Source organism: Macrotis lagotis, chromosome 4 (assembly GCF_037893015.1).
Source record: "Macrotis lagotis isolate mMagLag1 chromosome 4, bilby.v1.9.chrom.fasta, whole genome shotgun sequence".
NCBI lineage: Eukaryota > Metazoa > Chordata > Mammalia > Peramelemorphia > Peramelidae > Macrotis > Macrotis lagotis.
Window position 1 is genome coordinate 51,808,201 of NC_133661.1, and position 26,245 is coordinate 51,834,445.

A 26,245-nucleotide genomic window follows, 5' to 3' on the forward strand; every position below is an offset into this window, starting at 1 on the left:
TTATCAAAAGCCTTGCTGACATTGGTATACTTAATATATAGTATTTCCTTGTTCAACACATCTAGTAAAACTCACAGAAAAAAAAAAGGAAATTAGTTTGGCACAAACTACTCCTTATGAAATTGTATTGGCTCATGCTAAACACCAACATTTTTTCTAAATGCTCTCAAACCATCTACTTGCTGACAATCATACTTTTGCCAAAGACTGAAAATAAACTCATTGACTGGTAGTTCCTGAAATCTACCTTTTTCTTATTTTTAAAATTGAAACTATATTTTCCTTTCTTTTCTACTGTAACTTCACAACTATAATTACTAAAATTCCATAGAGCAATTTGCTGATTGAACATTTTATTTTATTAGGTTTTTATAAGGCAAGGGGGTGAAGTGGCTTGCCCAAGGCCGCACAGCTAGGTAATTATTAAGTGTCTGAGGCCGGATTTGAACTCAGGTACTCCTGACTCCAGGGCCGGTGCTCTAGCCACTGCACCACCTAGCCGCCCCAAGAACTTTTTATTTTTTTAATGCCTTGATAGGAAATGTATCTTACTCTCTAGAATTGAACTAATTTAAAAGCAATTTAGTGTTTTCTTATATTCCTTTACTTATCTTGGACTTCAATTCCATTTTTTCTATCCTTGTTCTGTGTTCCCTGGGAACAATGAACATGGCTTGGGCAGATTTGGGGAAATAGTAGTAGATCAAAGGGTCTTAAATGCTATGGTCCATATAGCCATGAAGACTTGGACATGATTGAACAATAAAAACAAACTCTAACCCTTTCATTTTGGAGATAATTCTTTATGGTAAAGAAGATAAAAACAAAACACAAGTGAAGTGGTTCCACCTTCTTTCACTTTAACTAAATTTTATTATGCTTTTCCTTGTTTCTCCTCATACAAACTTCCTCAAGCCATGAGCCTAATCCCATCTCACTTTTCTTGCTCTAAATATAGGTGAAATTTTCAAATCTTCTTTTGTTATGCTTAGCACTTTTAAACACAGCTTGGTTCCTTCTGCTTCAACCTTCCTGACACTATTTGTGTAGATTTGGACCATTCTTTTAAAATTCATATTTACTTTGCACTCTTCCCATCCCATCTCTCATAAATCATTCCAAATGGGTCTTTCCAATTCTTTGTCAGATACCCCCATCTCTCTCATTCAGTAATCCTTTTTAGAAGAGTACCATTCTATTTTGGTTACTTTGGTAAAAATATTATTTTATGGGAGAAATTTCTCTATTTTTATGTATCTGGGGAAGCTCACAAAGGGACAATGACCTGTCTAAGGCTACATAAAGCTTTGTGGCATATACAAGAGTAGAACCCAGGTGTTTCTTCTTCAAGGTTGCAATTTCATCTCCAATGTGTGACTTGTTTGACTGTAAGGAAATGGGAGATGGGGATGGATGTTGGGGAGAAGAGATTGGAATCAGTCTAGTGTAGTAGAAAGGTCACTAGATTTGGTGTTAGGAGAGTCCTGGTTTTGAATCCTGCATCTGGCACCATTTGTATGACTATGGACAAATAATTAACTTCCAAGTTTCTATATCCTTATCTATGTTTATGCAATATCTAGCACTTCCTTCCCCATTACCATGACAACCATATGTGTATATATGTAATGTTTTGTAAGGTTTAAAAGACTATACTCATTAGCTATTATTAATTTTAGGATTAACCTCCTTTAGAAGACAATTACTTAATGACTTTTGTGCCTAACTTCCCAGAGCAAGAAGGGTACAGATCTGACCTAAGCCCCTGGATTGATCTAGGATCACAAGGATTTTCCCAGTTAGTGTTGGGTGAGGTCTATCCCTCCAGGGGTAGACTTGACTGGGATGGGTGATGGAAACAGCTCTTAGAATGAAGTTAACCAAGGGAGATGTACAGCCCCAATGTGGTACTTATGGTCTCTGTTTTTGTCTCTGGCAGGGTACAACAGTACGCATGATCACAGCGGTTGACCAAGATAAGGGCCGTCCTCGAGGAATTGGCTATACCATTGTCTCAGGTAGGCCTATATTTGTAGGGAGAAACTCCTCTGTCTTGCTGGTAAATAATCTGGGACTGTTGGAAAATTGGGGTGGGGTGACTCCATTTGAATTGAGTTCTGAGCAGAAATGGGTTGAAAATAGCCCTCTGTAGAGAGCAGTCACTATGCTATTGCTACCCCCAGGAGTGTGCTAGAGTCAGCTTTTAGAGGGAAAGCCAATCATTAAAATTTCAGTGTGAGCACTGACAGCTCAAAAATATGCCAACTCTTCAAATTATAACTTGATTTATTGTTTTGTTTACTGTCTAGACTTAAGACAATGGAGATAATAATGCAGATTAAAACTAAAAGTGCATCTTGTATCCTTTTGGGGGGGAGAGCCTATTGTTAAATATCTACCAGCACACCCTTGGTCCAGTATGTAATCCCCCCGCAAAAATAAATAAATAAATAAGAACCAGGAGGTCCTTGTGAGGTTGCAACAGCAAGGGAAGAGAAATGGGGCTGACAAGGTGGTGACTTACTAAAGCAAAGATTTGGGGATGTGGAATCCCAGTCTGGTGAAATCATCTTGTGCTATCACTTGAGTTTGACCCATGATTTCATTTAGTTTGTTTGTTTGTTTTTCACATGAGGGAATGTTTTGAACTGGGAGGACTGCTGAAAACTCTAGCCCCAAAGAGAGACTATGGGTATCTTTTCAGGAGCAGGGAGACTAATGAAGCTAAATGTCTAATTGTAGCACCACTCAGTAAAGGTGCTAAGTTCTGTACTCTTCCCACTCCCATCAATGTATCAGTGTATCCCTTCCATTCATCCATTTGTTCCATGACAACTTCTGACTGACTCTGCCAAGGATATTGGATTATTGAGTTTTGATTATTGCTTTGATGCCAGAATCTAGGAACAATTTTGAGTGAAGAGAGACGATTATCTCCTACCTTCCCTTACACTAACACCCCCATATAAAAATACCTATAGTAGCTATGTACCTAAGAATACCCTGCCTGATGCTGATTTCCAAGGTACAGAGACTGTCTACTCCTATATCATTCTATCCTCTCAGATATTTGGAGATGAAAGAGAGAATCTGTTCTCCAGCTTCTTGGAGTCCACGGAATCTGAAGGACAAGAAGCTCCTCATACTTCAATCTACCTGTATCTGTTGGGTACTGGTCTGGTTGGGCTTCTGGGTTTAAATTCCAGTTCAATTCAGCCAACATTTAAAAGACAAAAATGAAAACAGTTAAAACAATATACACAATGACAATTACAACATCATTGGAAAGAACAAAAGAAAATCAAAACCAAACACTGTGTAATTAGAAACACCAACCTTAGCCCAGAAGAAGAGAGAGCAGAATACAATTCTCTCTCTTTTCTTTGTAAGATAGAAGATTATGGGTGTGGATCCCTCTTTGTTGTATAAGACTTGACTAGTCAGGAAGTTATCTTTGATGAACTGCCTTCATCTGTTAGAAGACATGGCTCTGGGTGGGGCAGAAGGGAAGAATATACTAGGAAATGATCCTGCAAGAACAAAAAAATAGCATTTTTTAAAATGAAAATATCCCACGGGGACTTAAATTTTTCTCCCCGGCCTGGGATAATGTTAATTTCTTTGTATGGCTGGTGCCATCCTGGTAAATGATCAAAGGTTGTTTGAGCAATCTCTGGGTCCTTATTAGATGGCCAGAGGAAGTCATGGGACCAGAGATATTGAAACAGAATCGGGGAAGTCCCTGGGCCCCAACCCCAGCTGGTAGAAAACATTGAGGGACTGAAGAGAGAAGCAGATCTTTTTTATTTTCCTAAATTACAAAGCTAAGAGCTGCCCAGGGCAAGGTGACATGTGGCTGGAATGGAAGGAAGTGCTGTGTGCTAAAAGAATGCCTTATGGAAAGGGAGAAAGGGAGGGAAGGGAACTGCATGTAACTAGTTAGAAAGCTTTGTGACATTAATGATATGTTAGCAGTGTCAAAAAGAAAAATCATAGGATTTATCCAAAGCTCCAGGCTGCTTTCCTCTTTTCCCTGCCTGGGTGTTATACAACAGAGAGCATCCTAAGTCTTGCCTCCATAGCCAGGGATTTGCAGTTCAGCCAAATGGCAGAGAGGATCAGTGGGTACGTGAGTTACCCTTAAGAGAGAAGGAAAAATAGTCCATCGACATTCATTAAATGCCCACTATGTCCCAGGCTGTGCTAAGCACCAGAGCCTAGTTCATGAGGAAGCAGAGCTATTTTCCTACCATCACTAGTTCCAAGCCTGTCCCAGATTGGATCAAGGGACCTTCATGAATTCAGAAAGCATTTCTGAAGTGCCTACTCTGTGCTCAGCACTGGCAAACAATCAAAGAGCTTAGAATCATAGGTCTAGAGTTGGAAAAGACCTTAGAGGCCTTCTAGTCCAGTTTCCACATTTTATACATGGGGAAACTGAATCCAGAGAATTGGATTCCCAAGGTCACTCAGGTATTATATCAGAGGCAAGATGTGAACCCAGATCCTCTGACTCCACTAAGCCAGGTTCCTGCTCTCTTACCAAGTCATAGAATTGATGACTAGCTGTGATGGTGCTGAGTATGTCTCTGAGAGTAATTGCTAACTACAGGAATCCTAGCACCCCAATTCTGGAATCAAGCCCATGAAAGTCCTTTGGATGAAGGATGCTTCTAATTTTTCCTGTCTATCATATCTGCTTCTCATCTCATTTAATTATCCCATCCCACACTGGTCTCTTCCTTTCAAACATCTTCTCATAGGGACAGGCAATGCTGAACTATTCAGAAAGGGGATACAAAGGGGCAATTAGGTAGCACAGTGGATAAGGCCTTGGGCCTGGAGGCAGGAAGATTCATTTCCATAAGGTTGGAATCTAACTTCAAACACCAGCTGTGTGTCCCTGTCTTTAACCTTATTTGCCTCCATTTCCTCATCTGTACAATGTGCTAGAGAAGGAAATATAAGAAAACCCCCAATGTGGTCACAAAGTGTGGGGAATGACTGAACAACAATAGGGTTACAGACTGAATCACTAATTTCATTGGTTTAAGGAAATTCCCAGGTGAGGAAAGTCCTTCTGTCCATGAAGATGAGTTTTCTTGGCAGTTGCTATTCTTAGAGTTGCCTAGAGTGAGGTGTCAAACACTCTCCCTTTGCCACAAGCCCACAATATCACTGAGTGTTGCCCCAACTAGATTAAAAATATTTAATAAAATTTAAAATGCAACTTAGGTAATATCATATTTTAACCCTGTGAAGAGCAGGAATCCTTATGCAAAGATTCATGCCCCTCTTTTCTATTTGAGTTTGATGTCACTGACCTAGAGCAGAAAGGTTAAGGGTCACATAGTCAACAAAGGCAAAACTTGAATCCAGGTCTTCAAAGCCAGCTTTCCAGTCAATGCATCATGCTGCCTCCCTCATCATGTGAATGATCTTATATCATTATTAGTTCTACATCTCCAATTAGACTATCTGTTCCTTGAGCAAAGGGTCTGTGTCTTCTCTTTATCTTTTCTCATTTACTGTGCCTAGCAAAGGGTTGAGCCATGGACAGTCCATAAAGAATTTACTTCTTAGACACATGGCCTTGCTCCTTGGGTACTGGACTGCCTCATTGTAAGGCTAAGATGGGAAATGAAGCATCCAAGAAAACAGGAGGAAGTTGATTTTGGATTCAATATTTGCTTTCGTGGCCAGTGTAGTAATGGCATGAATGAAACAGGATATATTTTGTTTCTGAATCCTGGTGCCTGGCTTACCCAGACCACTTCTTGGCATTTCTAGATAACTGACTATTTGGAGAAAAGTCAATCTAGAATATCTGAATCTTAGGGTTGTCGGAACTCAAAGGTTTTTTTTTTTAAATAAGTAAATGTTAAAACTTGTGGGGAAGAATAAAATACATCTAAAAAAGAATCTTAGGGTTGACAGAGATCTCAGTGGCCAATAAATAGTCTCCAAGACTCCAATGGAATACTTTCAGAATCAGTAAATCCTCTTTCTCCAAGCAAATCTTTCCATTTTGGGTTAGACATCTATTGTTAGAAAGTTGAGGGTTGTTTAATGATGACCTAACATCTGCCTCCCTAGTCTAGTTATGCCTTCTGAAACCAAGGAGAATGACAATTATACTTCCACAATTGCTTGAATATTTAAAGATTTCAGTCATGTCCCCACTAAGTTTTCCCTTCCTTTGGATAAACCTCCAAAAGTTCTTTCAAGTTATTCCCGTATAGTTTCAAATCCCTCTACCATCCTGGTCATCATCCTGTGGGCAAATGCCAACTTAAATATCTGTCCTAATATGTAGTACCTGCAACTGAATCCAGTCCAGTTATCTCCTTCACATCATGACTTTCCTCGTTGTGGTTTTGACATATCATGAGTCAGCATAAGCAATTAAATGAGAATTTGGATGAGTTTTATGGAATCTGTAAACAGAACACTAGGGCCAAAAGATAACACTGAGCCTATGATGAAATATTTTAGCCAAATTTTACAATAATTACAATTTTACTGCAAACATTCCAAAAAGAAAAATAAAAAATTCAGACTTTTTCTCTCATACAAAGAGGGGGCCACAAAATTTTTAAAAAGATTTCCCAGATCACAGGTGTGCCATGCCCCTAATCCCCCAGGACATGGAAAAGGTAACTGTACAGAAGAGAATTGGACTAACTTTGTGAACCATAGACATAACTATCTATAGTGGAACCACCTTCTTGCTTCTGTCATCAACCTCTGAAGATATTTTCACCATGTTGGTCAATCAGCAAGGATTTATTAAGCCCCCTAAATAAGTACCAGACATCACCGAAGGCAATGGAAATACAAAGATAAAAAGGAAGCAATTCTTGCCTTCAATGAGTTACATTCTAGTAGGGGAAGCAACATGTACACAAACAATCTTCTAGTAGGGGAAACAGCATCTACAGAATTTACAAAATAAAGGCAAAGCCATTTCAGAGGGTGGAAAGTCACCATTAGCTGGAGTAAACTCTGGATTCTTAGAGGCAGGGGTGAGGAGGAAGTGTGTTCCAGGCTAGAAGAATAGTATGTACAAAGGCACGGAGATTGGAGATGTAAGACCATGTATGAGGGAGAGCAATATGACTGGAAAATAGTGGGATGATGTCAAAAGCATATCTGATTTACTCCAAAGGCAGTGTTCTATCGAGCATTCTGAACTTTCACAAATGTTGAAGATAGACTCAGAGAATCAATTCTGGACACATTTTTGAAGTAAGAGTCTACCTTCACTTTTCCACTCTCTTGAGACTTCACCTCTTCCTTGTCACCTTTAGGCATCCATCTTGCTCCCTCGGCCACTGTTTGAAGGGTAGATTGTAAGCTTGATAAGGATGATCAATAATGAAATCCATCCTGTTCCCAAGAGCACCAGAATCTGATTTCTGAATCAAGGTCTGACCATTCTCAAATAGAGAAAAAAGAGAACTGCTGTCCCTGGATTACAGGCTTCAGAAGATCAGTTAGTCAGTAAAGACAGTGAGTGATACTATAGTATGCAGCAGCATCCCAAGAGCTGTGAAAAGGCAATCATTACCTGATGGTACAAAACACATAAGAACCTTAGAATATATTCTAAGGGCAAAAGTGCTGCAAGCCACACCAACTGCTAGACTTTGTAAATGGAAAGGTATTATAATTAATGGCATTACAGATATGTACAGGTGAAGACTCAAACAGTAATGATAAATGAACTAGAATAATTCTGAAGGAAGGTCTCCAGGAAAGTGCCACATGACTCTGTGATCAATTTGGTCTCATTCAGCATTTTTATCAGTACCTTGGAGGAAGGTTTCAATGACACATGTATCAAATTTGTAGATGACACAAATCTGAAAAATAGGACACACAATAAAATCAGAATAGAAAAAAATTATCAAATTATTAGAATCATAAGCAGAATCTGGTTAAGTTAAAATCAAATAGGGATCATTAGAAAAAAATTGTGTGAATACAATAGATGGAGTTGCACATACACTGACTGGGGTTGAGGATCTTGCATGGTGAGATGACAGTTTGTGTGAAGGTCACCTGGTGACTTTAGTGGGAAGAAGCTTCCATGGGATGAGTCAACAAGGTGGCATTTCATCACTCACGAAAACTAACACCATCCAAGGCTGCATTCACCAAAGCATATCATTCTGGACAAGGGAAGTTGTTGCTCTGTCGTGTTCTGCCCTGCTTGGATGACATATGGACTTTAGTGCTCAGTTCCAGGTGCCATATTTGAGAAAGGACATTAACAAATGAACACATCCAGATGAAGGTGACCAGGATGATGATGAAATTGGAAATAATTCTATACAAGAGTTGGTTTAAACCAGGTTTTGTGTCAGACACATTGGAGCCTGGAGGTTATTGACCCCTTATCAGGATAATATTTTAAAAATCCATCATATAAAATATATAGGGTAATAATAATATTCATAGGCCACTTAATATGTGCCAGACACGGTGTTAAGTACATTACAATTATCGTCTCACTTGCTCCTCCCTGTGAAGTAGGTGTTATTATTATATTCTCATTTTTACAGATGAAAAAACTGAGACAAGCAGAGGTTAAGTGACTTGGCCAAGGTCACAAAGTTTGCAAGTGTCTGGAGCCATAATTTAAATCAGATCTTCCTAGCCCAAGGACCAGCACTTTATCTACTGCACCACCTAGCTGCCCTCAAAAGAAACCAATTATATTGAGATACAGTTATCAAAAATATATATTTTTAAAAAGTTCATGAGCCCCAAGTAAAGAGCCAAGCATGAAATGACCCACCCAAAAGGGGGCACAATAGCTACCTTAAATATTTGAAGTACTCTCATGGGGAAGAGGAGAAAGATTGTTCAGTTTGGTCTCAGGGGGCAGGAATAGCTGCAATCAGTGGAAGCAGAGAGGCCAATTTCAGCTTATATAAGAGAAAACGTTCTGACAATGAGAGCTATTCAAAAGGGTTGTAGGGAGGGGGCAAGGGCAGAATCTAACTTGAGAGAGTGTGGGTTCCCATCACTAGAAAGCTTCAGAAAAAGCTGTAGAGGCTGTTCATCCTTCAGTCACGGCTTGGAATAGGTGACCCTTGAACTCCCTTTGAGCCCTGAGTTTCTCTGGTTTTATGATTTAAACAGATTTAACCTCCTGCGTCACTCTGTTGTTCCATCCCCCACTGGGGCCCCAGCAGCAGGTGGGATTTATATCCTCCAATGAGCAGGTCTTCCCTTTACTAATGACCCTTCTGTTTTGCCAAGTACAAAGAGCCAGCTTCACAGTTTTATCAGGTAAGTTATGGCCCTATTTCCATCATTTTGTTCTCAGCCTGTCAAAGCCAAACTGAGACTGAGGGATGACAAGGTGATTTTCCTTGGGAGGGACCTGGCTCAGATCCCACCATTCTCCCAGTAGCTGGCCCCTGTCTCCACCATGAGCCAATAGCTTCCATTTCTCCAAAGCCAAACTGGGGCAAATTAAAGAGAAGTTGGCATTCCAGTTAAATTGAGGCAAATCTCAGTTTCCTCATTTGCAAAATGAGGGGATTTGATTAGATGATATCTAAAGTATCTGACATCTTCTCTATCTAGCATTTATAGATGGCCTTAAGACTTGCAAAGCAAAATACTGTATTTTTTAGTATATTATCTCCTTTGAGCTCCAAAGCACCCCAATGAAGTAGATGCTATTATTGTATGGTGAAATTAAATGACTTGTTTAGAGTCCCATAGCTAGGAAGTATCTGAGGTAGGATTTGAATGCAGATCTTCCTTTCTCCAAGTTTTGTATTCCATCTATATGTCACCTCAAGTCATTATGACATGATCTTGACCTTCACCATCTCGGTCACTGTCCTCTATAGATGCTCTTCAGTTTATCAATGCTCCACCAAAAACATGTCTGGGAGTCCCAACCTCATGCGAATGATTCGCTTCTCTAGTGCCAAGTAATAAGAATAACAGCTACCCCAATTTCTAGACTATGGTTGGCATAAAGAGGCATTTAGTTTCCTTGCACTTCTTAACCAGATTTAGCCTTTGGCTGGCTTCTTCAGGCATAGCTACATAAAGGGTCGTGACCGAGGTATGGGAGCCACAGCTGACATTTAGAATGGAAACCCAACTCAAAGTAGCTTGGATCTGCCCTCAAGAAACCAGGCCCTGAAGTAGAATATCCTAGATTCTTGAACCAGAGCCACTAGGATAGGATCATTTCCCTTCCCCCCATTCTTCTTCCCTCAGCCAAAAAAGACCCCATTGCCCCATGAAGGATTTCCAAGCACCCCTACCATCTTGAGGGCATTCATTTCCCAATTCTTCTTCCTCCTTCCATCCAGGTTCAGATTCAGCATAACCCATAAAATTTCCCTGGATTCAATTCAGAACCTTCCTTAGTCAACTCAGTTCATCACATTAAGCAAATATTTAATACCTACTAGGAAGGGAATGTATACTGTGCTATTTTTTTCAGTTAAGAAAGTGCAATGTATCCCACAAGAACTAATCCACAATAATCTCTAGGCAGATTTAGGCCAATTATCTCCTATGAAGATCCTCATATTCCAAACAGAGAAACTAAGATGTGTGGGGCAGTAAAAAGAACACTGAATTTGATTGTAGAGAACCTATGCTCAGATCTTAACTCCACCACTTAGCAAGGTTTGACCTTGTTTAAATCTCTTAACTTTTCTGGACCTCAGTTTCCTCAACCATAAAATAAGGGTGCAAGGGGTTGGACTAGATGCCTTTAAAGGTCTTTTCCAGTTCTAAATCTATGAATTTTTCATCCTAAGGAAGAATATCACCAACTAAGACCCAAAACCCTTGACTCTTAGCTGGAAAAAGGACGGCCTCTTTGAGTGATCATCCCTTAATAAAAGGATTATAAAAACAGAGATTTAAAGCTGGGAAGGATCTTAAAAGTCATCTAAGCCAACCTTTCATTTTACAAATAGGGAAAGTGGGACTGACAGAGGTGAGTGACTTACCCAAGTAAATATAGGATATGCACTCAGTTTCTCTGACTCCAAATCTTGCACTTTCCACCTGGACCTGGCCCCAAACAGTCAAGATCTGGATTAGTGTCCTAGAGTCTTGGAGCAGAGCCAACAAGACAAGATTATTTCCTTTCTCTGTACCATACTGTCTTAATCTGTTCTCACCACTGGACCTTCCTACCATCACTCCCCAAGAATCAAATTCCTTGCAAACCAATCAAGCACAAGAAGGAGAAAACTGAGCATGGAGTTTGAATTGACAAGCAGACTCACAGACCAACAGCCACCACATATGCCAATAACTTAATCAGTGCCCCTGGGTACAGCCTGGTGGGGGGCAGCTATCATAGTAGACAATCATGCAGAATACATCAAAGCCACCAGTGATTAAACTGTTTTGCATTTTTCTTCCCCTTAAAAGATGAAAATCCAGGAAAAGCATAACTGCCTGAAAAATCTCATTCATGAGCCGCTGTCCACGGTATCTCAACATCACAGGCAATTTCTAGGAGCCCCCCTAAGCCTGCCATGGATTCCTGGCACAAGGGGGAAATTAAGTTGGCTGGAGTAAGAGCTCAAATTTATCGAGTCATAGATTTTGAGATAAAAAAAAAATCACTGAGGTCAACTAATCCAGCTGCTTTATTTTACAGATGAGGACAAGGATATCCAGAAAGGTTAAGCTTCTTGCCCAAAGTAACACAGGAAGCAAGTGAAAGGGTAAAGAATTTGAAACAATCTGGTATACCCTCCTGCCTCCATCATAGCACCTAAGATTGGAAAGGTGAAACAGGGCAAGGCTCTAGGAGACTTTGGATGCTGAGAGGAGTTTTTGATCAGGGATGAAAGCGAATCAAAGCTGTGATGAAGGAAGCTAATTCTGGAAGTGATTAATGGATGGATTGGATTGGAGTCAGAGATTACTACAGACCAAACCTTGGGCTGAACATTGGACTTTGCAGGTTGTGCTTGGTTCTACCCCTGTGTGACTTGGATTTTATTGACATTCTTTTCTAGATATAGCATTCCCTGTCTTTAAAGTTCTTCCTTATCTATAAAAATCTTAGCCACTAAGATTTTCAGAAAAAAAATAGCTTTATGCAGAGAATGGCCTCTTTTGCATAAAAAACCCTCAGTTTCTCAGCCTGAAACAGTGTACAACTTGTGGAAATTGGAATCAGAAAGACCTGGGCTTAATTCTGCCCTCTGGACCTTTTTCCTTTCCCTTTCTTACTCTCAGATCACTGGACCTCCAGAGATTTCATGTCTCTCTCAACTTTAAAACTCTAGTCTGAGGGCCCAAGATACTCCAAGTGGTAAATATATCACAGCTTTCCACCTCAGTCTTCCCAGGTCATGGAGTTGGAGAGAAAAAGGATGGCCTTTTTCCCTATTTGTAAAATGAAGAGTTGAATTAGATGACTTTTAAGATCCTTCCCAGCTTTAAATCTATGTTTCTATAATCCTTTTATTAAGAGATCAGGGATGATTACTCCAAAAGGCCATCTTTTGCTCTATTATCTGAAAGAAGGGCATCAGAGAATGTAATTAGTTAATGTCTCTAGGATGCTTTGAATGTGAAATCTAATGAGATCCCATCCCAGATTTCCAGCTCCTCTTTTCAGTCAATTCCCCAGCTGGCTGCTCGATGAAACCTGCTCATGTAGACCCCAGCCAGCTCTAATCTGAAATAAAAGTTTTTATTTATATAGCCTGATATCTGGTGCAAAGTTAAATCATACAAGAGAAAAAGCAATAAAAGAGAGAGATTAAGTGTAAGGCACCGTCTTAGGTCTGCCCTCTTGCAATATGGCTACAAAGATATTAAGCCCAAACTCACCCATGATCCTGCCCTCTCCCTTCTGTGTCTCTTGGCTATGCTGGAAAGTAACCCCCCTCCATGGGTCAATAGTAAAGCTGATCAGAGAGAAATGGAGGGGAAGTGAGGTAGGAGGAGAGAGAGGGTGGGAAGAAAGAAAGAAGAAAGAGAAAGAGGAGAAAGGAAAAAAGGAGGAGGAAGAGGAGGAGGAAACTAGGGAGAAATTAAAGGGACATTTATTCTGATTCCTCCCCAAAGAAGACATGAAAGAACTCAGTAAAGGTTTTGTACCTCTAATATTCCACCTCTCTGTCTCTCTCTCTCTCTCTCTCTCTCTCTCTCTCTCTCTCTCTCTCTCTCTCTCTCTCTCTCTCCCCCACCCCAAAATGACAGCTGCTGTTGTGATTTTCAGAGAAAATACTAGGTGCTGACCTCTACAGCTTGTAGGGGAGAAGGTAAATTGAGTAGTTAATCAGTCTATCGTAAACCACCACAAAGCTCATACCTCCCCTAGAAACATTAACCCCATGAACAAGCCTGCACGAGGTACTATGGGAAATATGCAGAATTCTAATATGTTTCCCTGCCATGTAAGAGAGGATCTCATATTCAAAGTGGGGAGACAAGTCATAAACATACTAAAATATGATTAATTTTAAGAGACAGGGGCCAAATGAGGGGTACAGTCTGTAGCAATTCAGAGACATAAACTATCACTGGGGATGGAAGTAGGAGGAGGAGACTAGAAGGAAGAGGTGCCACAGTCAATCCACTACCATTTATTTGGCAGCTACTATGTTCCAAACACCATGCTAGATCTGGGTGTAAGGAAACAAAAATGAAACTCTCTCCAGAAGCTTACATTCTATCAGAGGAGACAATTCATACACGTCCTAAAGTATATAAAGAATAAAGACAACATAGTCTTTAAATGTGAATAGGATTTCCAAAGATGGAAAAAGACAGTTGAGGCCATCTAATCCCAACCCTTTATTTGACAGATGAAGAAGGGGCAAATATAGGAACACAGACTCAGAGATGGAAATGGGTGTGGCATGTTGAGTCTTATAAAGAGTTGAATGAGGGCTGACTAGGTGGCCCAGTAGATAGAGTACTGGCCCTGGAGTCCGGAGTACCTGAGTTCAAATCTGGCCTCAGACACTTAATAATTACCTAGCTGTGTGGCCTTGGACAAGCCACTTAACCCCGTTTGCCTTGTAAAAAACTAAAAAAAAAAAAGAGTTGAATGAAGGAGAAACAATCTAACTAGAGGGGAGATTATGTAGACAAGAGAATATAGAGAACAGTCTGGAACAGTGGGTTGAAGTTAAACTGTGGAAGTTCTTGAACACCAGATTAAGAAATAAATATCCTAGATGTTCTTATAACCTCAGGGGAGTATCTAGATTATCCTAGATGTAGGAATTCGAATGGAAGGCCTTTAAAGGTAGGAATCTGTTCATTTTGCCTTTGGGTCCTTGGTGCCCCCATCGAGGGCTTTGTGCACAAATCAGTGTTTGTTGAATAGAATTGAAATGAACCCAGAATCATACAACATTTCAGTGGACTCCTTGAACACAGCAAAGGGCCACTTTGTTAGTCATGTCCTTCCCCTGAATCAATTAACTGGCTGGCCCCCATTCAAATATTTGGTCAATATTCCAGAAATGGAGATTTCAGAGGCAGATTGAATGAGCCAGATAGTTACAGACTTTGATTGAACTGAATAAATATTCCCACACAGAATGAATTTGTTGTGTCAAGCCATATTCTTCTGTACTTCCCTCCCATCCTCATCCTTCCAAAAAGGCATCCTTTGAGTGTTGGTCTTAGACTTTTCTGACTACAATTTCTAACGTGATCTACTATCATTATTCAGTCATGTCCCACGTCATTTAGGTTGAAGAGAAGTATGAGATGGGGCAACGTTGTACCAGCCTCTCTGCACATAGAAGTCTATTTTAAAGGGTAGGATACCTTACTCTGCAGTGAGAACTGAATTTTTAAAATGAGCTTAAGTCATTGCAGAAGACATATAGATCAGACATAAGGCAGCACTTCCTAATAAAAAAAAAAGCTGGATATTCTCATTAGAAATGTTTAAATATTAGATGTTCATTATTTCAGATAACAAATATTTTTTGAACACAATCTATGTTTAGGGCTCTAATAATATATAGTCCATATGTTCAAGGAGTATATGTTTCATTTGGGAGATGCCATGATACTTTAATGAGTCTGGGGTCCCACTGATGTGGGAACTTCCTTCAAGAGTACACATCACAGCCCATCCAAACTTTCTTATCCTTGGGCAACTCTATTCTTCACCTCCAATAAATCCTCTTTATGTACCCAACTAAGTGGGAATTTTCCTCTAATGAATATCTGTTGACTTTGGTTAGATATCAGTGGTACAATCAGACACTCATCTCATTTTAGATATACTCTCATCTCATCTCCTTTTTAGGAGATGCATCTCTGAAAATATCATTTATGCTGCCTCTTTTCAGTAATACTTCACTGGGCACAATGGCTTGAGTGACCTCAGATGCTAGCTGGGTGACCCTTGGCAAGTTACTTAAACCAGTTTGACTCAGTTTCCTCATCAGTAAAACAAACTGGAAAAGAAAATGGCAAAGCACTCTAGTATCTTTGCTAAGAAAACCCCACATGACTGAAACAACTGAACAACAACTCATTAGAAGCATATTCAATATACTCCTATCCACCATCCTTCTCTCTATTACCCTTTGGGGAACCCATAGAATTCTTCAGACTGATATTCCATGACTCACAGTCTTCACTATCACCAGAATTATGTTCTGATTTTGAAGATGAACCTTTTTTTTCCTCGATAAAATGTTGTAGTCATTAAAAGTATTGCAGAATTTCCCAAAGACAATCCAGACCACCCTTTTTTCCTGTCCAGGTCTGAGTCAAGTTCATTGTTCAGTAACTCCAGCAGGCAGTGACTGATAAATTCCAAAGTGAGCTACTAGAGAGGGCTAGAAGAAGTCTAAGACTCTGGAGGAAGGATAAACAGCAAAGGCAACATGGAAAAACTGGTAGATATTTCCTCATCTATAAAAATGGGGAAAGCAGTATCTGCTTACATACTCCATCACATTTCTTTTTTTTTATTTAAGGCAATGGGGTTAAATGACTTGCTCAAGGTCACACAGCTAGGCAATTATTAAAGTAACTGAGGCTGGATTTGAACTCAGGTCCTCCTGACTCCAGGGCCATTGCTCTATCCACTATGCCACCTAGTTGCCTCTCTTCCATCACATTTCTTGAGGATAAATTATAGATTCTTTTTCTGGATTTTTTTTGGGGGGGGCAAGGCAGTAGGGTTAAGTGACTTGCCCAAAGTTATATAGCTAGGTAATTATTGGTTGAAGCCAGATTTGAATCAGGTCCTTCTAACTCCAGGACTGGTGCTCAATCCACTGTACCACCTATCTGCCCCACTGAATTGTAGATTCTTAAAATCATTTGAAAGCATGTTAGAGATCATTAAGTCTAACTTTTTCACCTTTGAGATGAGGATACTGAGGTTCAGAGAAGAGAGTGATTTGGGTAAAGTCTCCAAGTAATGAACACCAGAACCAGTGTTCTTTCTACTAGCCCCACCACAGTGATTCTTAGATTTGGAAAGAAACTCAGAGACTACCCACTCCAATTTTCTACCAGCATCATTACTGCCCTCTATTGTACCCCCTAACAAGTGATCATCTGACATCTACCTGAAGACCTCCGGTTATGGAAAACTCATTGCCTACATAGTACAGTGAACCTGGAGTCATTTCAGTTATTTCCGAATCTTTGTGACCCCATTTGGGGTTTTCTTGAAAAAGATACTGGAGTGGTTGACCATTCCCTTCTCTAGATCATCTTATAGAAGGGTAAGCTGAGTTAAACAGGGTTAAATAACTTGCCCAGGGTCATACAACTGGTAAGAGTCTAAAACCACATTTGAAATGAGGTCCTTTCAGACTTCAGTTCTGGTTTACCACCTATCTACTGCTGGAGTCAGGAAATCTGAATTCAAATTCAGCCTCATACTTTCTAGCTCTGTGACCCTGAGAAAGTCATTAAACATCTGTCTGCCTCAGTTTCATCCTCCCTTAAGTGGGAATAAATTCCTTGAACTGTCTGAAAGGCCAGAGGCTCTTCACCTTTTTGTTTCATGGACTTTCATGGAAATGTCTGTTGAAATCCATCAACCTCTTCTTAGGAAAAAAAAGTTTTCAAATGTATAAAACAAAATATGTAAGATTCCAAAGGAAACCAAGGGTCAATGTATATCAGTGTAAGAGTGTTTGTATATAATTTTTTTTCACATCCAAGTTCGTGGCTCCCATGAAATCTCTTGCTAAGAAAACCCCACATGACTGAAACAACTAAAGACAAGGGACAGTTTCACTTTTTCATCTGCATTCCCATATGTTTAGCACAGTGCTATAGATAATAGGCACTTCATAAATGCTTTTAGATTGTAGATTGATGGGAGACCCTTTTCAAGTTAAATAATGTGGAAATGTGGTGGGTCTCTTCTGTGATTTCACCAATAGCAATCATTGATTTAAGAGTAGGAGCAGAGGGGTAGCTAGGTGGCACAGTGGATAGAGTACCCACCCTGGAGCCAGGAGGACCTGAGTTCAAATTTGACCTCAGTCTCTTGATACTTACTAGCTAGTTGGCCTTGGTCAAGTAACTTAACCGCATTGCCTCACAAAAACTAAAAGAAAAAGGAGTAGGAGCAAAGAAGGTTTGGTTGAGGGGAGGGGAGGGTGTCTCAGAATTGAGACTTAAAGTATGGAGCAAGGAGGATTAATTGAGCAAGGCATTACATGGTAGAAGCTACTGCCTCCTTTGTTTGCTATAAAATCAAGATGGTAAAGGAAAGAAAATTAAGCTGGAACTGGAATGATGGATGGACAAGGAATGGAGAGAAGAATTGAAAAAATAAATATACTGATGAAAATGAAGAATAAGTCTAAGAAGAGTAAGACTGGAGGAGAGATTGAAAGGCAGAAGACTGTCATCAGAGAGATGACTTTAAGAGTCTGATATCTTTTGAAATGAATCAAGTCTTACCGTATGAGTAGCTAAGATAAGGTGGGATCACAAGTTATGGATGTCATACTCATGAAGGGAACTAGTTGGCCAGAGTTTTGAAAAGGTTAATTAATGCAAGCATTGAATTCATTGATAAGGGGGTAGGGGGTTGGGCTGGAAAGAAAATACCCAAATTCATTGAGGAAGTACTTTGCCTAATAACAGCAACAGCAAGGTTGCACTGGGAAGGTATGGAAGGGATATGCCAGCTTCCCCACCTGACCCTATCTGTGAAGTGATTGGAGAAGGGGAAAGGGAGAAAATGAACAGCCAGTACTGGTCTGGAGAAAATGGTAAAGGATGAGGAATCTTTAAGAGAAAGCCAAATTTCAGTGAGGACCAGAAGATGGAAAGTGTATGAGAGAGAGAAGGAGAGAGAGAGAGACCTTGGAAGAAGTGGATGGATATTGTTAGCAAAACACTGGGCTGATAACCTCTAAGGTCCTTTATAATTCCTCTTCTCTGATTTTTGAGATTCCATCCTACAATGTTACCCCCCCCCAAATGCTTCCCTAGAAGGGGGAGCCCTCCTTAATAGCCAGATCAAATACACATAGGCTTTTGTCCTCTTTAGAAGATACAAAGTTGATGTGCATCCTGGCTATGCCTTCCTGTCTACAGTTCCCTTCTGTAAAATGGGATGGGTCCCTGACTCTCCAGGGGGTGAAATACTGAAAGGTCAAGTCTAAGCTCCTTCTCCTCCTTCAAAGGCTAGTAGTGAATGAAAGATTTATTTGAACTCCTAATTAAAAGAAACTCAAACTGGAAATAGAGACCTCTTATGCCCCCAAACATCCTCCCATCCATCCTTAGCATCTGGAACACCTGAACCTCAGAGACAAAAGCATTTCTCTAAATGTTGCCTTATTACAAGAAAGACTCCTGTGGAGCACAGTCTGTTTCCCTTCCCCAAAATGAACTACTTTATAGCCATGTCTGGAGACCTATGATTTAGGTCCTGTCCAAAGAAGGAAGAGAAGAAACAGAGAAAAACCTGAAATAAACTCCCTAACTTTGCAATACACCCCTTCTATCCTCGGAATCATACTTGTATTTTTTTATTATTTTTATCCAAGAAATTCGGGGAAGTTTTCATAGACTCAGGGGATTGAGTAGTGCTGAGTATATTAATATAGGGCGTTAAAGATAAAATCTTTCCTTTACGTAGAGTTGGCATTTGATAGTGCTACCCCTGTATCTGTTACCTTTGGAAAGTTGAGATGTGTTTTCTGTGCCTCCAGAGAGATGAGTAAGGGAGTGTGAACTGGTATATAGTGTTAGATTTGGAATCAGTAAGAAATGAGTTCAAATCCTGCCTCTGACGTTTCCTAGATATATCATCCTAGACAAATCAGTTAAGCTCTGCTTGCCTCAAGTTCCTCATTTGTAAAACAGGGATAATAATATCCAAAACATTTACCTCACCTTGTTTTGAGACTCTGATGAGATCATGCATGTGAAGTCCTTGGAAAACCTTAAAGTCCTGTATAAAGAGCTATTATCTCAAGTTCCCAAGAGGTACCATGTTCTTTTTCATGAACTGTCCAGTCTGTGACCTTAAAAGTAGTACTCTGTCTTCTCACTCTGTCTGAATGAGAGATTCAAATGAAATACAGAGTGAGAAAAATAGTGTGTGACTTAGGAAGAAGATATTCATAGTCCTCTTTGCCAATCCACATTCTTCTTCCCCTTTTCATTGTAGCTTCAGATTCATCTCCTACTGGAAGTCAAGAAGTCTGTCCTGACTTTCATTACCTAGTTCTGCTCACATCTTTGAAACTCTTTAGTTACCATGAACTTGATGTGTTTGGTTGGAAAGGAGCATTATAAAATGGAAAGGGACTTGGAATTAGCAGAGTCCTGTGTTCAAATCCCAGCTCTCCCACTTATTCCTTGTATGACTTCAGGGAAACCACCCCAAAATTCTGGGCTTTGCACATTAGATCAAATTCATTAAGCTATATGATTCCCTACAATCCTTTCTAGTTCTAAACCTTTGGATGTTTAGGCCAAATTTATGTGGTTATGTGCCCATCAGTTTTAAAAAAAAGCATATATGCAAATTTATTTTTAAATTACAAACATATTCTATTGGATGATTTACTCTTCCCAATCCAAAACAAAGTGGGGAGGCAGGGTACCAGTCACTGTGTCTGAGCTTGCAGAGTCTTTTTTCCATTGAGACAGAGGTTGAAAATTCAATGTATTGAGAGTTAGAATTTTTCTAACTCTCTGCTGCTGCCCTGGATGATCTGGTATCATCAAATAGATTATAACTATCTTGAGGGACCAATAGGACTAGAGGTGGTGGGGGGGGGGGGAAGGGGGAAGAGATTGAAAGTTAGAGGATAATGACTGAAGGATAGGTGTGGTTATATTGACAAGAAGTCCCATGGCTTTCTGGCTATTGGAAAAGGGAGGTTTGATCTCTCTCCAAGTCTTTGGTTAACTAATCACATACCTCTTGGAATTATACTATTACTCTTCCAGTCCCCAGCTAGTACCCTCCCCAATATTTATATTGGACGCCATTAGTCAAGACTCATACAGTAAGTGGCAGAGTCAGGATTCAGATCCCTACATGGGGAATATAACACTCTTTCTACTACAGCAAACAGTTATTTCTAGTATTTTCACATTTTTCTTCCCCATATCATCATTAATTCTTTCAGCTTTCCTAACTTATCTTTTTACTGTCCAAGCAGAGACTTTAATATGGTAGAAGGAATTCCTACAGTGGGTAGGAGGCTGAAACAGCCCATTTCCAAGTTTCTTTTCCACTTTTAAGAATATGTGATTCCAAGGTAAATCATGGCAGGCTCCCTGCCTTCAAGAAGCTTACATTCTAGCAGGAAAGACAAGGCGAAGATGTTATTGATTTTGGAGAGAAGATAGGAGAATCGTATGGACTCACAAAAGTGAGAATGAGAATGAGGTTATCGTCTAAGTGGAAGTCAAAGCGAACATTGACCGATGAGATGAGAAGCTGTTTTGGTGGGGAGTAGGGGACAAGTTTCAATAAGTAAGATATAGTCAGATTGTTTATCAGACCATGAGAAAACAAATCACAATAGTTTCAGCTTGTACTGGTACAAAATAAGACATTGTAGATTCTTTAATAAAGTGGTAATATGGCAGGCAACTAGAGGATGCGGCGGATAGAGTACTGGGCTCAGAATCAAAAAGACTCAAGTTCCTGAGTTCAAATCCAGCCTCAAATATTTACTAGCAGGGGGAACCTGGGCAAGTCACTTAACCCTGTTTGCCTCAGTTTCCTGATTTGTAAAGTGAGCTGAAAAAGGAAATGTCAAACTATCCCAGTATCTTTGACAAGAATATGACTTTCTCTAGCTTTGATTCTGTGCTGTTTTAAATATTTACCATTGGGTTAGATAAAGGCATAAATTGTGTCTTAAAGAAATTTGCAGAAAAGAGATGGCTAAACTTTTGGGTGACAGGGTTAGGATCCTAATAAACTTTAATAACCTACAATATTCATCCTAGATCAGTGAATTATTAGGCACCCCATATGTGCTGTAAAATTGAATATGGATAAATGTAAAGTCTTACATGTAGGCTGAAAAAAAATCAACTTCACAAACATGAAATGCAGGAGCTACAGCTTTGATAACAATTCATCTGAAAAATATCTAGTTTTTTGAGTGGAACATAAGCATCGTGTGAGTCAGCAATACGACAATGCATCCTAGGACACTAATGTGATCTCAGGTCCCATTAGCAGAGATATGGTATCCAGGAGTAGGGAAGTCAATGTTTGACTCTCCTCTGCCTTAGTCAAAATACATTGTCATATCCTCTTTTGGGCTCCCCATTTTAGAATGGACATTGATTAGCTGAAGGGCATTCAGTGATGGGCAAGCAGAATGCCAAAGGGCCTCAAGGTCATGAAAAACAGTTGAAGCAATGGGAAACATTAAACTTGAAGAAGAGAAAACTTGGAATAGGGAAAGGGGGACACTCGAACATAGGATTGTTGATTAGAAAGCGTATTAGACTTATTCTATCTGACTACAGAAGTCAGAGCTAGGAACAGTGGAAAAATGTTTTAAAGAGGGAATTTAGGCTTGATGCAGGGAGAACTTCCCAATGATGCTTATCATCCAAAGGTGGCTTGGTCTGTTTCAGTAGATAGGTACTTTGACCTCACTTGGAGAGACCACTTGCTAAGTATGTTGTAGAAGGGGTTTTTGTTTGGGCAAGAGTCTCTGAGATCTTTTCTAATTCTGAGATTCTGTGGATATTTTAGGGAGTTTCATGGATCAGAAAACCCACCCTGCTTATCCCCATGCCCAGCAACCCTTCTCCCTGCCAACCAGAGTTCCCTTGGCAAATTGGCAATACTCAGCTGCCGAGGTTAAGGCTTTGTTTGAAGGACAGATAATTAATCCTGCAAAGTAATCCACGTCACCCGTTTTGGCGGATTTATGGAGATAGCCTCTGTCCCGGGGACTCTGCCTCATCATCTTTCATTTCCCAGGCAAAGCAAGTGACTTGTTATATAACAGGGCCCTCTTCAGATAAGACTTTTCATTTAGGGGAGTTCTCCAGGCTAAAGGAGATTGATATCCCTTGGGCAGGGGCTGTAACCAGCAGCAAAATTGGGGTCAGGGTAGAGGGATCAAAGTCACATGGAGGGAAGAGACCAGTGTGGGGGGCCAGTTGCCCTTGACACTGTCTGCATCCTGACCTAACCCCTTCTTTTCCCTCCTTAACTGGAGACAGGAATTTTTTTTCTTCAAAAAGGACTAACTTTTCAGTCCTGGGCTTCTGTATTGTCATCTGTAAAATTCATGAGCTATTCCTATCATAATAGGAATTGCTATCAAAGTTTACATAGCTTTTTAAAAAAGCTCTGTAATCCTTCTGGTCTTCGTTCAAGGCCTCACCCACTTGACACCATAGGATTGAGATCTGAATTCGCCCATTTTTTAAATAATCCACTACCGATCTTAGTTCCCTTAAGTGTATTTTCTACCTGCCCTAAGTGGAGGTGAGAGAAGAGAGAGGTCAAGTGAGCCCATCACTTAGGCTTTTGGGATAAGTAAGGACCAGACCATCAAAATAAAGGGTAGGCAGTTGAAAACTGTGGATAATTTGGACTCCACCTCTGATAGGAAGCAGAAACATTTTGCAGGACTTGGCAACCAGTATATGGGAGCCACTAGGTAGAGGAACTGAGGAGAAAGGTAAACTTGGGCTGGGGCAGAGGAAGGGGTACAGATGGAGTAGGGGGGTGAAGCTGAAGTTACAGGTGCACTCACACAACTTGTCGGCTGAGGTTCATTAGGTAGAGGAAGGAGGTTGGGAAGAACCTGGTGCCCCTAGCTGCTGTCTATGGTTCTGAAAAAATATGGAAACTGACCCTGGAGGATCCAAAGGAACCTGAGCCTTGAGAGCTAATTTTAAAAGCAGGCAGGAATTTGTTCTCAGCCCATTTCCAAGGTTGGCAGGAATGATATCTATCCCTTGGATGCTGTTTAACCCATCACACCTCTTCCAGGTCAATGGGCCTGCATCACAATAATTAAACAGCAGGCTTTTCTACCATTACTTTCAGTAACAAGGACATAAATGTTCCACCAGCAATAAGAAGAGTGTCATTTTATCATGAGTCTTGAAAGGCATTTAACCAGTAGGTCAAAGGGCCCTGAGCCCCTTGAGTACACACCTCAAAGTGGGGATGCTTCTCCTGAAAGGTGGCCTGAAAAGGATTTCATGCTCATTTCCCAGCCCAGCTGTTGTTTTCCTTCCCATCTCCCTTAAGGCATCTTCCAAAGTGCCCCCCTTCCAGTGGGGACCCATTCTTATTCCAAACCATCTCTTCTCCCCTGCTGATCCCTTGGCATCCCTCATTCCTCACACTCCCTTCTGTAGAGGCCTGGAGCCCAAGCTCACCTGTTGGCAGAATGCTGAGCTTCTCCTCCAACACAACTGCTAAATCCCTCACCCAGCTACACCCTAAAGGGAGGAAAGCCCTAGGAAGGTCCCCTTCCCCCAAATGGAGACAGGATGTTTAACCCTGAAACACTAGCTTGAAGAGGGTTACAGTGGAATGGATGCCAACTTAGATTTGAAAGCAAGCATCCAAACTCCTAGGATAAACCAGTCACTAGGTTAGGAATAGAGAGAGAGAGACAACAGGAAATCAGTCCCTGCCCTCAGAGAGCTGACATCCTATAATAGTGATTATTCCATATTGCCATACACCCCAGACTTATCCTCTCTGGCCTCAGTTTCCTGGAAAAGGAGAGGTTTGAATGGAATGACCTCCAAAGTACTTTCCAGCCCCAACCCTGGAGTCACCTAAGCCTCAGGTACAGGGAACTGAGTGAGAGAGGCAACAGTCTGCATGAACTCTGACAAAGAGTCTAGAGAAAAACAGGATTGTTTCCCCAGATTGACTCCCCAGCTTCTCCTTATTAAAGCTCTATGTCATCATGAGGCCAAATGAAGAAGGAAAAGCTGGGGGGAGGCCCTGAAACAGCTGGTATCTTGTCCTGTGTGCCGCTCTCAAGCCAATGGCCCAATCCATCCTGCTCCAGCCCAGGAGAGGAGTCGGACGGACGCCAACTCTTGACAACAGGTCTTGAGAGCCAAGAATAAGCCCAGATCTCTGTTTCTGCAGGGATATGTTTCTTCAGATCCTTGGGGTTTTAAGCTAAAAGCTTGTAGTCAGCTACCTTCTCTATAATTTGATCTTGCATTTGGGAATTGGTAAGGGATAAAGGTAGTGGAAATGGGTATGGGGAGAGAAATAACCCAGTCCTGGGAAGGACTAGAGTCACACAGTCAAATACAATAATCTGTTTTGCCAGGATGCAAAAAGAAAAAACACTCAGAGGATCTGGGTTTGCATCCTTACTATCTACCAATATTATCCTAGCCAGGTCAGCTTCCATTTTGTGAGCCTCAAATTCTCATCAGTCCATTGGGAATACTTGTGTACTATCCATCCCCCAAGATTGTTGGGGGAAAGGTGCTTTGTAAATCTTTAAGTACTATATGAATCATCAAACATTAAGCATTCATTAAGTGCCTACTGAATCTTAGGAATGATCACATGGAGAGAGAATTGGTCTCAGAGCTTGGAAAGCTCCACTTCTGAGATTATATATATATAATATATATATATATATATATGTATATATATATATATTATGTATATATAGTGATTGTATGGCTCTGAGCAAATAATTTATTCTCTCTCTGCTCTAAGAAACTAGACAGGGTATCAGATGATATTTGGAGAGGGAGTTTAGTGTGGACACTAAGTCCCAATGCCAATAAGATGAGCCCCCAAGAGTGAGACTATCAGACTGCTAGCCCAAGTGGGAAATAGATCAAGTAAAGACTATCAGTCATCAGGGTCAGGTCTGTGAAGACCTCATACTTCCAGACTTAACAAAATAAGGAAACCTACACAGAAGAAGGAGGAGAAAAAAGAGAAGGAAGAAGAGGAAAAGTAAAAGAAGGGAGAAAGAGAAGAAAAAGGGAAAGAAGGAGGAGCAGGAGCAGGAGGAGAAAGAAAGAAAGAAGAAAGTAAAAGAGAAAGAAAGAAAGAAAGAAAGAAAGAAAGAAAGAAAGAAAGAAAGAAAGAAAGAAAGAAAGAAAGGAAGGAAGGAAGGAAGGAAGGAAGGAAAGGAAAGAAAGAAAGAAAGAAAGAAAGAAAGAAAGAAAGAAAGAAAGAAAGAAAGAAAGAAAGAAAGAAAGAAAGAAAGAAAGATGAAGGAAGGAAGGAAGGAAGGAAGGAAGGAAGGAAGGAAGGAAGAATTATTTAATCAGTGTGAGTTCTCTTTATTTTTGGTGGTAGCGGTTGGGTAACAGAAAAGTCTGCTGCCCCAATAGCCCTGGGGTGCAGATCCAATAGAGAAAGAAGCCTCAGTGGGGCTCACACTGATACTGGGCTCTGGGCATTGGTTCCCTCCCTTCCTGGGGGTATTCTGGGAGACCTGGGGGTGACCCACTCAAGGTGAAGAGTAGAGTCACGGTTTAGGCACTGATGGACTGTTTCTATGATGATAACTATGTCTGTGGCTGACTCCCTGAACCTCGTCCAGCCACATCTATTTCTGTGCCGAGGAGCCCTGACGGAGCACAATTTGATTCATAAATTACCCAGCACAAGGGTGTGTGATAGGCTCCCCTTCCACAGTTTGTGAAAGTCATCTGCTGTACTTCACCAGGTCAGTGTAGAGGCGGGAGTGGCTGGCTCAGTCCACTCAGGAGACTGGCCCTGGAGAAGGCAAGAACAGTCAGTGTCAGCATTTCCAGAGAATTA

At 40.6% G+C, this 26,245-nt stretch overlaps 1 protein-coding gene across 1 annotated transcript in view; it reads left to right on the forward strand.

Annotated features, from left to right (window-relative positions):
• Positions 1-26,245, forward strand: part of LOC141522654 (cadherin-23-like) — a 420,576-nt gene that overhangs the window by 288,781 nt on the left and 105,550 nt on the right. Inside the window, exon 9 of the mRNA XM_074236182.1 lies at positions 1,940-2,018. Within this exon, the coding sequence (XP_074092283.1) occupies positions 1,940-2,018 (79 nt within the window). The remainder of the gene's footprint in view (positions 1-1,939; positions 2,019-26,245) is intronic.